The 14,250-nt window shown below is 44.4% G+C and overlaps 1 protein-coding gene across 1 annotated transcript in view; it reads right to left on the reverse strand.

Annotated features, from left to right (window-relative positions):
- Positions 1-724: 724 nt before the first annotated feature.
- Positions 725-14,250, reverse strand: part of SYN2 (synapsin II) — a 250,442-nt gene continuing 236,916 nt past the window's right edge. The window contains exons 11-13 of the mRNA XM_068162676.1: positions 10,247-10,307; positions 5,328-5,625; positions 725-1,735 (exon numbers count right to left, since the gene is read on the reverse strand). Of these exons, the coding sequence (XP_068018777.1) occupies positions 1,600-1,735; positions 5,328-5,625; positions 10,247-10,307 (495 nt within the window). The 3' untranslated portion in view covers positions 725-1,599. The remainder of the gene's footprint in view (positions 1,736-5,327; positions 5,626-10,246; positions 10,308-14,250) is intronic.

Here is a 14,250-nt window from a genome sequence, read left to right on the forward strand (position 1 = left end):
AAAGGACATTGAGGGGCTGGAGAGCGTCCAGATGAAGGGCAACGAGGCTGGAGAAGGGCCTGGAGCACCTGGGCTATGAGGAGGGGCTGAGGGAGCTGGGGCTGTCCAGGTTGGATAAGAGGAGGCTGAGTGAGACCTAATTGCTCTCTACAGCTCCCTGTAGGGAGGTTGGAGAGAGGAGGGGGCAGCCTCTTCTTGGTGACAAGCAACAGCACCAGAGGAAATAGTTCCAAGCTGCACCAGGGGAGGTTCAGGCTGGATGTTGAGTAGTGAAAGGATTCTCAAACACTGGAATGTTCTGCCCAGGGCAATGCCGGAGTCACCATCCCTGGAGGTGTTCAAGCAGAGTGTGGACCTGGCGCTCAGGAACATGGTTTAGTGCTGACCCTTCAGTGTTGGGCCGAGGCTTGGACTGGATGAGCTTGGAGGTCTCTGATTCTGCCTGGGTTCAATTCTGCTCTCCCAAGTTAGAGAACTATCTTTAAACCACATGAAGTTATTAGAAAAGAGAAGTGTGACCCCTAGAATGTGGAAATTCTTCTTTCTTTTCTTTTTTGGTTATATGATGATGCTGATTCAGAAAGGAATTTATTTGTGATGGTTTATTTCTGTTACAGCTGTGGTTTGTGTCCAGATATTGCATACTCACAAAGCTACCGTTTAGATACCAGTCAAACCAGACCACGTCTACTGCTGCTGACACAAGCTTTGTAGAAGACAGCTCTTGAAATCAGGCAGGGGGCTTCACATTTATTAGAAGATGTCCACAAAAATAAGGGCAACATCATGCATATCCTTTGCAACTAAACCCAGTTATGGTTACAGGTTGGAAAGAAATTCAAACAGACACGTGGAGATTACAGTAGTACATACACACTCTACTCATGACATTAAGTTAGTGTACTGATAACTCCCAGCAATACATCAGAAGTCTACAACCAGCTGATGGGAAGATTGTACAAGGAGGAAGGAACTGCTTCGATTTCTCACGTTGCTTCTGTGGCTTGAACGAGAAGGGTCAGTGTGAACTGCCTCCTGGAGGGGGGAGGCGAGAACAAGTCAAGACTCTACTCCTGCAGTACAAAACATTTACACATGAAATACACATGCATTGCAACGCAGTGGGAATGGGCAGGGCGAGGAGAGACCCATTCCTCAAGGCTTTATTAACACAGCTCTACAAAGGAGTCTGGAATAGGGTTATAATAGTTCAGTCACAGTAAGGCCACAATATTACAATGGGTGAGGACCTTAGAACTTGGCATTCCGTGTTAGCAGGAGAACCCTTCCTTCTTTATCCATCTTTACGCACGTTCCTGGATGGCACCTCAGCAAAGTCCTTCTGTTTTTTGTCTCCTTTTGTTTGCTTGTTTGGGGTTTTTTGGCTTTGGGGTTTTTTTTTGTGGGTGGGTTTTTTGGTGGGGTGTTCTTTTTAGTTGTTTTTTTTGTGTGTGTGTGAGTGTGTTTGTGTATGGTTAACATATTGCTTAGTACAACAGTGAGCACAGTAGAGCAGGGCACTGCCACAGGGAGAACAAAACCTAGGAAACATTCACAGAGTTTTCAGACTATATGCAAGGTGCAGTGAGACGGAGCTGGCTAATCAGAAAAGAGGCTAGCAAAGGATTTCCTCAAGTTTCGGATGGTTTCAGCTTTTGCTTCGTCTTCGTTCACAGACGATCGGAAGAAGGAGGATTCTGTGAAACTGAAGGCATTTGTCAGAGACTGCGACTTGCTGCAAGACAAAAACACAACACAGTTTTGTATGGTCATATGGGCTACTGGCTCCCATCCACCTACAGCCTGTGTGAGTCAGGAGGAAAGGAAGGATCTCCACGGGATGCGGACGGTTTGCACGTGAACGAAACAGGTGCTCAACGCAAGCAAGGGAGTTAGGTGCAGCCGACAAAGCTGCTGCAACGCCACATAGAGTCACAGAATGGTTTGGCTTGGAAGGGACCTTAAAGATCATAGAAGCGTAGAATGTTTTGGGTTGGAAGGGACCTTCAGGGCTATCTATTTTCAACCCCCCTGCTGCCATGAGCAGGGACACCTCCCACCAGCTCAGCTTGCTCAAGGTCTCATCCAACCTGGCCCTGAACACCTCCAGAGAGGGGGCACCACCTCCCTGGGCAACCTGTTCCAGTGTCTCCCCACCCTCACTGGAAAGAATTTCTTCCTAATACCAAGTCTAAATCTTCCCTCCTCAAATCCATTCCCTCATCTAGTCCTAACCCCTCTGTCATGTCCCACTAACCAGCTTGCTCAGCTTTACATGGTCATCACATACAGGGGTTTGAGGAGTAGGACTGTCTATTTTTTCAGAGGCCACACTGCTCTTTATTTAAGAGATCTGAAGCATTCCAGTTAATTGGATGATGTAAATTAGAACTTGAGGAATAAGCAGGTCTGCCTGCTCAACCCAAATCACCACCCAGCACAGGATGATTAATAATTGTGCTCATTAAGGCTGCAAACAGGTATGCACAAAGGATTAAAAAAAAGAGGTATATTGGCAAGGGTTTGAAGAATGAGTCCTGAAGTAGTAATGTGCTCTCTCTCTCTCTCTGGATAAATATCTCAGACATTTGATCCTAAATGGAGGCTTAATGACACTTTGCATCCCCAAAAGTAAAATAATCCCCAACTCATACAATTTTTCTTGCCTAGAAGCAGTTAGCCTAGCAACACTCTTCTGTTCTTGCTACCATCATGTAACCATGCTACAAGTTTCGGTAAGTTTCCATGCTGTAACCATGCTGCAAGTTTCTGAATCAAGTAACACACAGGAAGGAAAAAAATCAAAATCAAAATCAAATCTGAAGCTTTGAACTAACTCCTGGCTTGGTCAGGTAAAAGAATATTTAAGAAGTAGGCTTGGATTTAAATAGACAACACGAACGAGTTGTAATCTTCCTACGGGGACAGTAAAAGCAGTTCCCTGACGCAGTTTTAATCCCAGCACAATAGCAGGGTTCCAGGTTGGGTTAGGGTGAAAACTGAAAGACTTTTCTTATTCAGATTGCCCTGCACCCTGCACGGTCTGCAGCTTCTCCACCTCTAAACTAATAATGCACAGCAAACAGTGCTACAGGCAGTTTAGGTTTTTCATAAATTATAGTTGTGCTAATGAGAATAGACTGATAAATGTTTGTTTGTACTCACTGAAAGAGGGAGGGTGGGAAGCAGCACTTGACTTGATTAGTAACACAATAAGTAGCCTAATTAAATATTTATTCACAGATTAATAACGTGTACATACAGGTTGGGCAACAGCATGTGGGTGAATACAAAGCATACACATGCAAATGGAGCTGATCCTACAGGCAGGAGATCTGAGTCTCGGTGTGGACCTAAAACTGCTTCTTGAAAGTCAGAAAAACCACTCTTAAAAGCTTTCATTCCATTTGCATCTTGAAAGCTTTCATTGCTCCCTTTTAAATTCTGTTTTGTTTTAAAGAGACACTATCCCCTTCCATCTGAAGGAGAGAAAAACTGAAGCTAGACTCGAACAAGGAATTCAAGGGAGGAAGCTGGGAAGCTTTTACCTCTTCTGAGCTGCTTCTCTGCAGTGTCAGAAGTTAAGTTTCAAATGACAAACTGGTTTCCATCTTGCTTAAGGCAACCAACCTCCCTATTCTCTATGCACACTTAAAGAACACATGAATTAGTTTGAGTTTTGTGATTTCTATGGTGGCTCTGAGCAACATGATCTAGTGTGAGGTGTCCCTGCCCATGGCAGGGGGGTTGGAACTAGAATGATCCTTGAAGTCCCTTCCAACCCTAACAATTGTATGGTTCTCTGATTATGACACAGGAATGTGCTGTTCCAGGAAGGCAAAGAAAAACCTCCTCACCTTTGCCTGTTGTCCCCTAACACAGCTTTTCCACTGAGCTGTGCTCAGGTGAGGACTCAGGACTGGCTCACACTAGTATCAACATAGGAGTGGGTGATAAAAGGGTCTGTGTTACTTGGGTGAAAGAAAGACTCCGTGGCCATCTCTGTATGTATCAAAGAAAGCAGAATGTGGCTGTGACCCTATCCATGTCAGGAGCAGTGTGCTGAGAAACAGCAAACCAGTGCTAATGCCTTCCCTATGGTTTCTGTTCACTGGGTTTAAGCCCTGAGAGGGGATCTCGCTGCAGACCCTTTCCACACTCTCTGCTGGAGCACTGGGCTGGTTAGATACAGCCTCAAAAGATCAGGCTGTGTGTTATGGAATCATCCCTCTACTTGACACTGGTGAGGCCACACCTTGAGTACTGGGTTCAGTTTTGGACCACTCACTACAAGATGGACATTGAGGTGCTGGAGCAGGTCCAGAGGAGGGCAACAAAGCTGGGGAAGGGTCTGCAAAACAGGGCTGGTGAGGAGCAGCTGAGGAACCTGGGGTTGTTTCGCTTGGGAAAGAGGAGGCTGAGGGGAGACTTTTCTTGCTTTCCCAAAACTCCTTGGAAGGAGGTTGTAGTCAGGTGGGGGTCAGTCTCTTCTCCCTAGGACTGGGTGACAGAATCAGAGGAAATGGCCTCAGATTGCACCAGGGAAGATTTAGGTTGGATACTAGGAAAAATTTCTTTACTGAAAGAGTGGTCATTGGAACAGGCTGCCCAGGGAAGTGATGGAGTCCCCATCCCCAGAGGTGTTCGAAACCATGTGGACATGGCACTTGGGATATGGTTTAATGGACACAGTGGTGTTGCATTGATGGTTGGATTTGATGACCTGGGAGGTCTTTTCCAACTGAAACAATTCTATGATTCTATGATTCCTAGGGTGGGACATCAGGCAGCTTTCTTTGCAAGTTCTGCAGCCCTCTCTGGAAAGGGCCTGAATTTCTTGTGCCATACACTCAGTAGCCATGAACCAAGAGTGACCAAACCCCCTTCCATCAGCCACTGCCTGGCATGTTCCTTGGGCTGGTCTGGGAGTTAGGCCTTTTGAATCTGGAATCTGCTGTCTGAGTGACTGTGAGGTTAAAAGTTCAAACAGATAAGACTTCCTCTTTTCTCTGCAGGCTTACAGCACACCCAGATCATGAGTCAGTGACATCAAGAGGAGAAAACAAATAGGAGGAAGATGATGAGTTTTCAGACCTAGTTGGGACAGGCATTGCACAACCATGAAATGACATTTTGTGTAGAGCTTGGGATGGAAGTAATGATACAGCCTCTCACAACCATAAACCAGGAAGAAAGCTTTTTGAAGTGTTTAGACTCAAGCACACATGTACATTTTCTCCTGAATGTTAGACCACCTCCCATGTTACAGTCACCACAACAAAACCCGTGTCAGGAGGAGAAAATAAAACAGAGAAAGCAAATCTTACTTTAGCTGCGGATGAGACTGAGGCTTCTGTTGTGGAGCAGGCTGTGGAGCAGGCTGTGGAGCAGGCTGTGGAGCTGGGTGTGGAGCAGGCTGTGGAGCAGGCTGTGGCTCAGCTTCCTTTGATAATCTGGTGCTGGGAGGACCTTGAGCCTGGGGCCGCGGCTGCTGAGTTGTAGGTCCGGGTGGACGCTGCGGCTGGGAAGCCGAGGGCTTTGCCGCCTGCCCAGGGGGGTACATGCGCTGGGGCTGCAATGGCTCCTGGCTTTGTGATTGCATCCCTTGGGGTTGCACTGGGCCCCCTAGGTTCAGTACAAGAAAAACTTCATAATGTTATAGTGTCAAAGAATTCTTAACTAGACTTCATATCCAACACTATAAAAATCATCCTCGAATGTGATTAACTCTACGTCTGAGGCAAAACTCTACGAATATGGAGCGCAGTTTCACGCAGGCAATACTACTAATCACAGCTGGGACATTGGGAGCTTGCTTGCAGCCCCTACAAGCAGTACCAAATTTATCCCAGCAGTAGTGAGTGGTGCTGCCTTCAAATCACATCAAAAGTTACACCCAGTATAACCCTGGCCCAGCTCAAGGAGAGGCTGTGAGCTAACTGAATTCACCAGCAATAGCTATTTCAAGCAACACAGCTACCAGCCTCTCTGGAGCTACTGCAGTTTTGTTCCTCCAAAGCTTTCACGTTATTTCGGTAATATTTCACTCTTCTAGCAGTAAACCAACTTTATACCCAATTTTCCTGGCTAATGATAAAGTCTGCTGATAACTTATTTAACCCTTTTGTGAAGAACATCACAACAAACACAAGGGAACTGCTGCTAACTCTTTACCAAGGAGGCCTTTCCACTGAGAAGGAAGTCTACAGGCACAATCCTGCATCAAGTGCGAAACTACAACGTGCAGTAGAGACTTAGGTTGTGAAATCCATGGCTGAAAGATGCTGCATCATCATACAGGGCTTTTTTTTGTTGCTTTTTTCCCTTTCCCTTTTCTACTTTCTGACTGAAACAGTGCTGTGTCAGATGGCAGCGGGCAGATATCAGTGGGCATGCTGCTTTTATCTCGTGTCAGATGTCTGCCCGTGGTTTTCTGGGCTGAGAGCTGTCATAACTGAGGGTTCCTGCACGTGACAAGGCACATGGGACATCTGAGTTAAGGGGAAGAAAGGGCAGGATGATATTCTGAGCAATTTGTTATTTCAGTGTGGCAGTTTCAGGCTGACACCTAGGAAGATGTTCCACAGATTGAGTAGGAAAGTGGTAGAATGTAAATAAATTACCATTGGATGTAAAAGGGAAAAGAATGATAAGGTCTAAATAATTCCACTGGTCTGAGAACTAACAGAAAGTTAGTTGTATACATTAACTCTTTCTCTTTTCAGCTTCTTCACACTAGCAGAAACTAGCTGGAAGGTTTTGCTTGGCTGTGGCTGACCCTGGCTGTGCTCTTGTTGTGGCTAAGTACTAACAGCCTACGCTCTGCTCTTCCCTTTTCCCTTGTACAGGGTGGCGGAAGGGAGCAGGGAGGGGGAAGCTGTTGGTAACCCCCAGGTTTTGTTCAGGGGGGTTCTTGTGCTGTTTATAAATGGTAAATATTGTCTATGTTGTACATATTCATTGCATTTCATAGTTCTACATTTTAGTCTGCTTGTAAATACAGCTTCAATTGCTTCCCAACTGAGCTGGCCCAGCAATTTTATTTTGGGGGGACAGTTCTCCAAATCAGTTGGGGAGGTAATTTCAACCAGCCACACAGACAGAAAAAGACACTCAGTCCCAAGCACTGGCATCTAGTGCCACCTAAGTTCACCTTTGTGCATCCTGCCTAGCCTCCAACTGGCCCTTTAGTGCAGCCCAACTGAGCTGGTCTGGCAATTTTATTGTGGGGACAATTTCAACCCACCACATTCAGTCAGGCTAAGAGCTTTGCTGACCAACACATGTCGCAGAAGACAACTGAGCTAGATGTTCTGAAGTTTAAGCCTCACAGAGACATTTTAGGGCAAGTGAAAGACTTCATCTATCCAGGTCTACTTAAAAGAAAACCTCCATATCTGGAAGTGCTGCTGCAAAGCATGGCTCTTACTTTTTCTGTTTAATTGCTATTCTAGTTAGCTTTCCACTTCCTAGATGAGATTCCAGTGCATGTGTGCCTGGGAACAGCACGTCCTGATGCCTCAGTAAGTTTTAATACAGTTGTAGCAGCGTGTTGTGGTGCAGAAAGATAAATAGCACGTACTGGAGGTTAAGGAATGTGCCTTCATTGTTTATGGATTTGAACCACTTTTGTAGGAAATATTTGAAGGTGATAACATGGGCTTGCAACATCTTAATGAGGATGGTTTTCTTATTAGTCTCCTTTCACTCAATATTGAAAAACAGAGAGGTTGCTTTCCCTCACTTGTACATACAGGCTGGAATGCCAGAAACTTTACACTGAAGACAGATATAACTTTCTTTTATTGCACATTAAGCTGTACAAGAGATTTCACATAAAAGATATACTGCTGTCACACTTCCAGCATTTGCTCACTTTCTTGCAGCTGGGTTGTACAAAAGGCAACAATCATGAAAGAAACTTTTTTTTACCAAAAATAACTCAACAAAACTGAACATTAAGCCTACACTGTAAAACATCTGTTCCCTGTTACCCACAATATTGCACCTAAGCATGCTTGCATGCAGAGAGACATTTTGGCTTGCTTCTTGCCTGTGGTATGTAGTAATAACTGTGTGCCCTTGGAAATCCTTTTACAGGCAACAAGATGAGAGCCTGTCCGGGACACTCATCTCCTCTTTGCACACACAGCTCACTCGTGTGAGAAGCACTTGTGAATACTTGCACTACTACATGCAAAAAAATACCGACTGCTTCAAAGGAAATCGGTCATCAGATTCATTTCTTCACCCCAGGGCAGTGTGGTTGGGTTCACTTTGACAGTGTCTGGAGGTAAGGATTTCTGAACCTGATTCTAAGTGGAATTTTCTGAATAGAGAATAATTAAAAGTATCACCAGCAGCCAATGCCACCATCGGGATGATCACTGACCCAGACAAATGCTGATCACCAAAGCAAAATATGCATGTCATTTACTGATAGGCAGTCAACAGTAGCACTTACCACAAACATTTAAATAGCTAATAATGCATACCTTAATTCCCACCTTACCAGCCAGCTTGTACAAATAAAAGAAACACTAAGAACGATGTTTCTCACTGATAACTTTTTTTTTCCCCCCCCCTCCCCAGTGTTTGGAGGGAAAACAGAAGTAGAACATGAGGCTGTTTTCTCTTTAAACAAAACCTGTTTGCACTAAACTAATGGCCACTACTCATCTCTGTATGTGTTCACGAGGAAAATTATAGCTTTGTGGCTTGCTTGCAACTAAGCTTTATGGTATGCTAGCCATGTGTAGCTTGTGATTCTGGGCTAGATTTCTCACAATGGATGAACTGCCTGCCTGTGTGTTTCTCATCCTATTACTGTATAAATTGGTTATGCTGGGGAAAAAAAACCAATGCAACAACAACCAAACAACCAAAAACTAACAACCCAATAAATCACAAATCATTTACCTACAGAAGATCTAGCAGCTGTCAGGCATCTCAGCTTCTCTTGCATGATTTGATTTCAAGCAGTTATTCTAAACTCTATTTATGTGGATAATGCTGGGACTGTGTTTTCTTGAGAGCTATCTGGATATTTCCAGGTTTAAAATACAGACCTGAGTTGGTAAAGAAACCCGCTGATGTGTCCTCACAACAGGCAAGCTCCCTAACTGGTTAAAGGTACCTTGGGTCTGCCATCTCCTATCACCTACTCCTTGCTTTAAGGAAAAAAAAAGAGCTCTTACAGGAAGTTTAACAGTCCTTGAGGTACTTCCCACCAAACAACCTGGGATTTAGCTCTCAGGTAAGACTTTGGAAAGTATTTGCATCAGTTTTGATTAAAAATCTCCACGGACGACTAATTCAGAACGACAACAAAAGGTCCTACTGAATTGAAACTGGATACATTAAACGCTCGCCCTTCCACTGAGATATTGCACATAGGTGGCCCATTTACATAGCTTTGTAGCTAACAATTTAATGCAGCATTACTAAAAATATGAACACCAGTATGTAAAATAGAAGGTATTTTAAATACTCCTTGGGAAGAACTGTGCCTTACGGAGTTCGCTGAAAGGATTAAGACTTCCGCTTCGCGTCTAAGGCCGACTCAAGCCTTAACGAACCTTATAAAATGACCAATAAAAAGCCTCACCAGCAAACTCTAACCTAGGCTTTAAAAAATAGATCTGGATCACCTACCTATTAGTCATGCACACAGAGGAACCAGAAAGAAAAAAAAATAAAGGCTATGGGTACCGTGTGCACACACTCACGGAGTAAGCAAAAGGAACTCGATTTGCACCTTGTGGCGGTGTTGGACTGAACGATATATAGAACACTCCAAAAATACTGGCTAACCATCCATCATGTACAGTTGCACTGGGCTCTAGAGAGGCACATTCTTTGTACACTGTTGACAACAAGCCCTGAAAAAATCACAGCTTTTACAGAGAAAGGTAGGTAAGCATTACACGCACAGACAGGAACGAGTCAAAACAACCAGACAGTATAGTTGACACTGCATAGAAAAAACACAGTCCAGGGCAGCACTGAAACAATGCCAAAGAAATTGAACAGAACTGGTAGGTTTGCTTTTAAGATTGTGTGTGGTTGGTTCTTTTAATTTTCTTTTTATTTCTTTATATTTTTTCCTCTTTTTTTTTTTTGTTTTTGTTTATGTTTGTTTGTTTTTGGCTTTAACCCTCACTTTTAGCCTCAATTATCTAAGTAGCCTGGACTTGTTTTGGTCCTACTGCAACGCCATTACAGTCGAGAATGTACTGTAAACAACCTTGAGGTGGTGGTCGCTGAGGTGGGATTTTGTTTGGCTCTGGCTCCTTTAGGGATCCACTCTGGAAAACACATTTGAAAAACAGAAGAGAGAAGAAAACCAAATAAATAAATAAAAATAAAAAAAAAATATATAAATAAATAAAATGAGAGCAGCTTTGTTGCAGTTTTTTCCACTAATTTGTCTTTATTTTCATTAGAGAGCTCCTCATGGGCTGGGGCTGTGCATATGCACTTTTAATTCGTTCCAGAGAATATTCTCTAATTTAGTTGCTGTCTGACACGATTTATGAATCCTGGACTAATCCAAAGATGAGTTCTTCAAAACCCTCCTGTTTTCCCTGTGCAGCATGTGATCTAAGGAGTGCCCTTCCCAAATCTTACCTCCCTCTGTGTAGGTCTTTCTCCCTCAGTTCCCAGCATCTCGGACCTTTCTGGATCTCATTGCTTCTGCTCTCTCTTTTTAGCTCAGCCTGAACAGAAACTGGGCTTCCACAGATACCTTTGTGGGATGTAAGGAGTAGTTTATCTTTAATTGCATTCAGTTCTATCTGGCAGCAGGGGCACAGCAGGAGTGTGGTGGGGTTTTTTTTGCTAGCAATAGTTGCACTTCGATTCGCTGCCTGTAAATGGGAAGGGAGATGGACTCCCCTAGCTTGGCTGTTTTGCTAGGCAAAACGAAAGAAGGAAGCGAAAAAAAAAAACAAACCCACAGACAAATAATAAAAATAATTGACATTACTTCATGCTACTCCATCTGACATGTTATTAGAAACACATGGAATACTTAGCTTCTCAAAACAGGAGATTTATTTGGCAGGGTCCTTTTCAAATGTATGCTTGCCGAGAGGAAAAGATGGGCCCGAACCAAAACCTTGGAGCAGAACACCCTCTGGGAACATGAGCTTTTGAATCCAAACTTTGTGTTAGGCCCATCTCTAATAATTTGAGAAGTGAAATACGTTAAGTCCTTGGACATAACAGCTTGGGGGGTTACATTTAAGGGTCCAGAAATTAAATTGCCATCTGTCAAGAGGGAAACATCCCAGAATGGATTAAACAGTAAATGGAAAATTAATTAAACATGTTGCTTGCAAGGCTTACAGGCTTGGGGGTTTTTTTGTTGGGTTTTTTTTTTCTTTCCCTGATTTGTATTTCATCTCAGAACTAGAGAAATAAATCTTACTCATAGCTGCACAGCAATCTAAAAGTTGTGCTTTGTGATACGGTACCAACACCACCGCTCTGCTGCCCGCGGCCATGGCAGAGTGCTTCATCTGCTTTAGCTACGGAATAAAAGGACACAGGGCAGCTCCCAAACTCCCAATTATTCAGCTACAAACCTTCACAAGGCCCACTCAAGGGCCCAACTGATACATACAAGTGAATGAGGCAACATCTGATCCTTATATTAACTGGCCCAGTTGCACAGCACTTGTGGGGATGAGGATAGAGAAGAGAGAGTTCCATGAGACACAGCCACCAGAAACCACTGAAGCGCTTTAGTGTGGGTTAAAGTCTTCCCTGTTTTTGTTTCTGTCCTTCCTCCAGTTTTCTGACCCACATGTAGAAGCCTAGTAAGGATTAAGTATCGGTGGTATCTGCTACCCAATGCATTGGAGCTCACTGAGACAACTTGCCCTGCACCAGGAACTCCTTGGATCCTGGGGGGAATTAGCCCGGAGTGGAGACCTGGGAAAGCTGCTGGAGAGGAGCCAACTCTCTTGATATTCTACCACCACTGTTCTGACGCATTGGCACCTTCCTCTGTATGCCCTGAGGACATGTGGGTGCTCAGTGTCACAGACAGAGCCCTGGTCTCCTTTGGTGGTGGTGATACACATACATAAAGTGTGCCCTGAGGAGGAAACCATAAGTATCTTAAGGCTTAAGGACCTCCAAGAGTTCCTTTCCTTTCCTGTGACTCCCGCTAGAAAGCACACAATGTTTTAGGAGGAAGACCACTATGATTACCATGTGACAGGCTTCCTAACCTCCCAGAGGACCATGAACTAGCCTGCATGGCTCTTTCCAGCAGCACAGGACGCCCAGGGAGGATGGCTGCAAATTATCTACTAAAACAAAAGTGAAATATTGTGTAGGCAACCCCCCATCTTTTATTTAGCTGCCAGGAACACAGGCTGGCAGCTTAAATTCGCCTTCCCTTTATGTTAAAACAACATCTGCAGGGCCTTTGTCTCCTCCATGCCCTGAGGCCGAAGCAAATGTGCCATTTGTTGTTGCAGTGAACCGGTCTGGGGTTTGAGCACCACACAGCACCCAACCCACTTGACATGACAGCAGCAGCACTTACACAACCTGTGTATCTCTCCATCTCACAGAGAAATTATTTTATCCTAAATTAAGCTTTCAATAAACCTTATGGAAGCTTGCTCATCCTTACCTCAACTGGTCTGAAAGTGTACTGAAAGAGCCTCTGTGCACACTCTGCTGACGATGAATCTCCCCCTCTCCAGTCATTGACTGCAGCTGTCCTGATTTACCACCCACACATCCTTTTTTTTTTCTCTCTTTTTTTCACCAGCTATCACCTGGTGCTTCCAGGAACCTCACCCACACTCCAGGCCAATCACATGGGTGTATTGCTTTTGCTAATTAGCCAACCCACCCAGGCTGACCCAAAAGAGACTAATTAGCATTACATTCCTAATTGAGAAATCTTACTCATGGCTTTTCAATGGTCTGTAGTAATCCAAGCCTTTTCAAGAGTCTTTCTTTCAGACAGTCAGAAACCTTGATACTTGATATTAAAGGCTGGCTTTGAACCTGTCTTGTTTGCTGTCCTGAGCCAAGGCCTTTAATAAATTCCAGGCTTCTTCTGAAACACCACTTGTTGGCAAATTAACTGCAGACTGTTACTTCTCACCTCTCCAAGGTGGTGTGCCAACGTAATTGTAGAGGCTGCTAACTCCTCATAGGCAACACAATCTCTCTGAACAGAGATGCTGGACTAGACCTGTCCTGCAGATGTATTCACCCCTCTTGGTTTCTTTTCTTTTTTCCTTTGTTGCCCAGCCTAGAAGCTCACCCTCCTACCACCTTCTTTCAGTACAAACATGTTTTCCTGCACCGCACTTCTGAGCTACAAACTTGCCTAGTGCTAAGTTCAAACATGGCAGGAACCAAGGACCAGAATGAGGGTGAAAATGACCTCCACTAGGTTCTCACTGGGAGCAAAATTATTAGTACAGAAGCTAGAAACAGACTTTAGAGTGGTTCAGGATTCCCTAAGGGAGCCACTGGTAGCTGCTGTTATAAGGAACCCTTTTGGCTCTCAATTTAGGAACACAACTTCCCAATCCCATCCCAGTTCCCCAAGGAGCAGGGATTGCTGATCTGGATAGCACCATTGCACAGAGCTGCTTATAGAATCTCTCCTGTTCAAAGGGGACCTACTGTTTATATAACTGGTCTAGGTTGTACAACTTCACATGTGGAAACCTCTAAGCCACATGAATGCTGCGAGTACTCTGCAGTCATTTCTCAGCTCTGGGTATAACAATTGATGCTCTGCTTGCATCATGATTGTCTTGAAGAATACTACTCAGAGCAGAAACCCCACTACTTGTCTAGAAGGTAGATGTCTTTAGACATCTTTGTAGCATGTCCTTCCTTCCCACACTTACCTGAAACAGTTTCCTCAGAATTCTAGGAGTAGAACTGGAGAAAAGAATCACAGAATACATCTAGTACATACTGCTCATCCAGTCCAACCCTCAATCCAGCACTGAAGGGTCAGCACTAAACCATGTCCCTAAGCGCCAGGTCCACACTCTGCTTGGACACCTCCAGGGATGGTGACTCCAGCACTGCCCTGGGCAGAACATTCCAGTGTTTGAGAATCCTTTCACTACTCAACATCCAGCCTGAACCTCCCCTGGTGCAGCTTGGAACTATTTCCTCTGGTGCTGTTGCTTGTCACCAAGAAGAAGCTGCCCCCTCCTCTCTCCAACCTCCCTTCAGGGAGCTGTAGAGAGCAATGAG

The sequence above is a fragment of the Melanerpes formicivorus genome, unplaced genomic scaffold (assembly GCF_026170545.1).
Source record: "Melanerpes formicivorus ecotype bairdi unplaced genomic scaffold, bMelFor1.0.p_v2 SCAF_66, whole genome shotgun sequence".
NCBI classification, from domain to species: domain Eukaryota; kingdom Metazoa; phylum Chordata; class Aves; order Piciformes; family Picidae; genus Melanerpes; species Melanerpes formicivorus.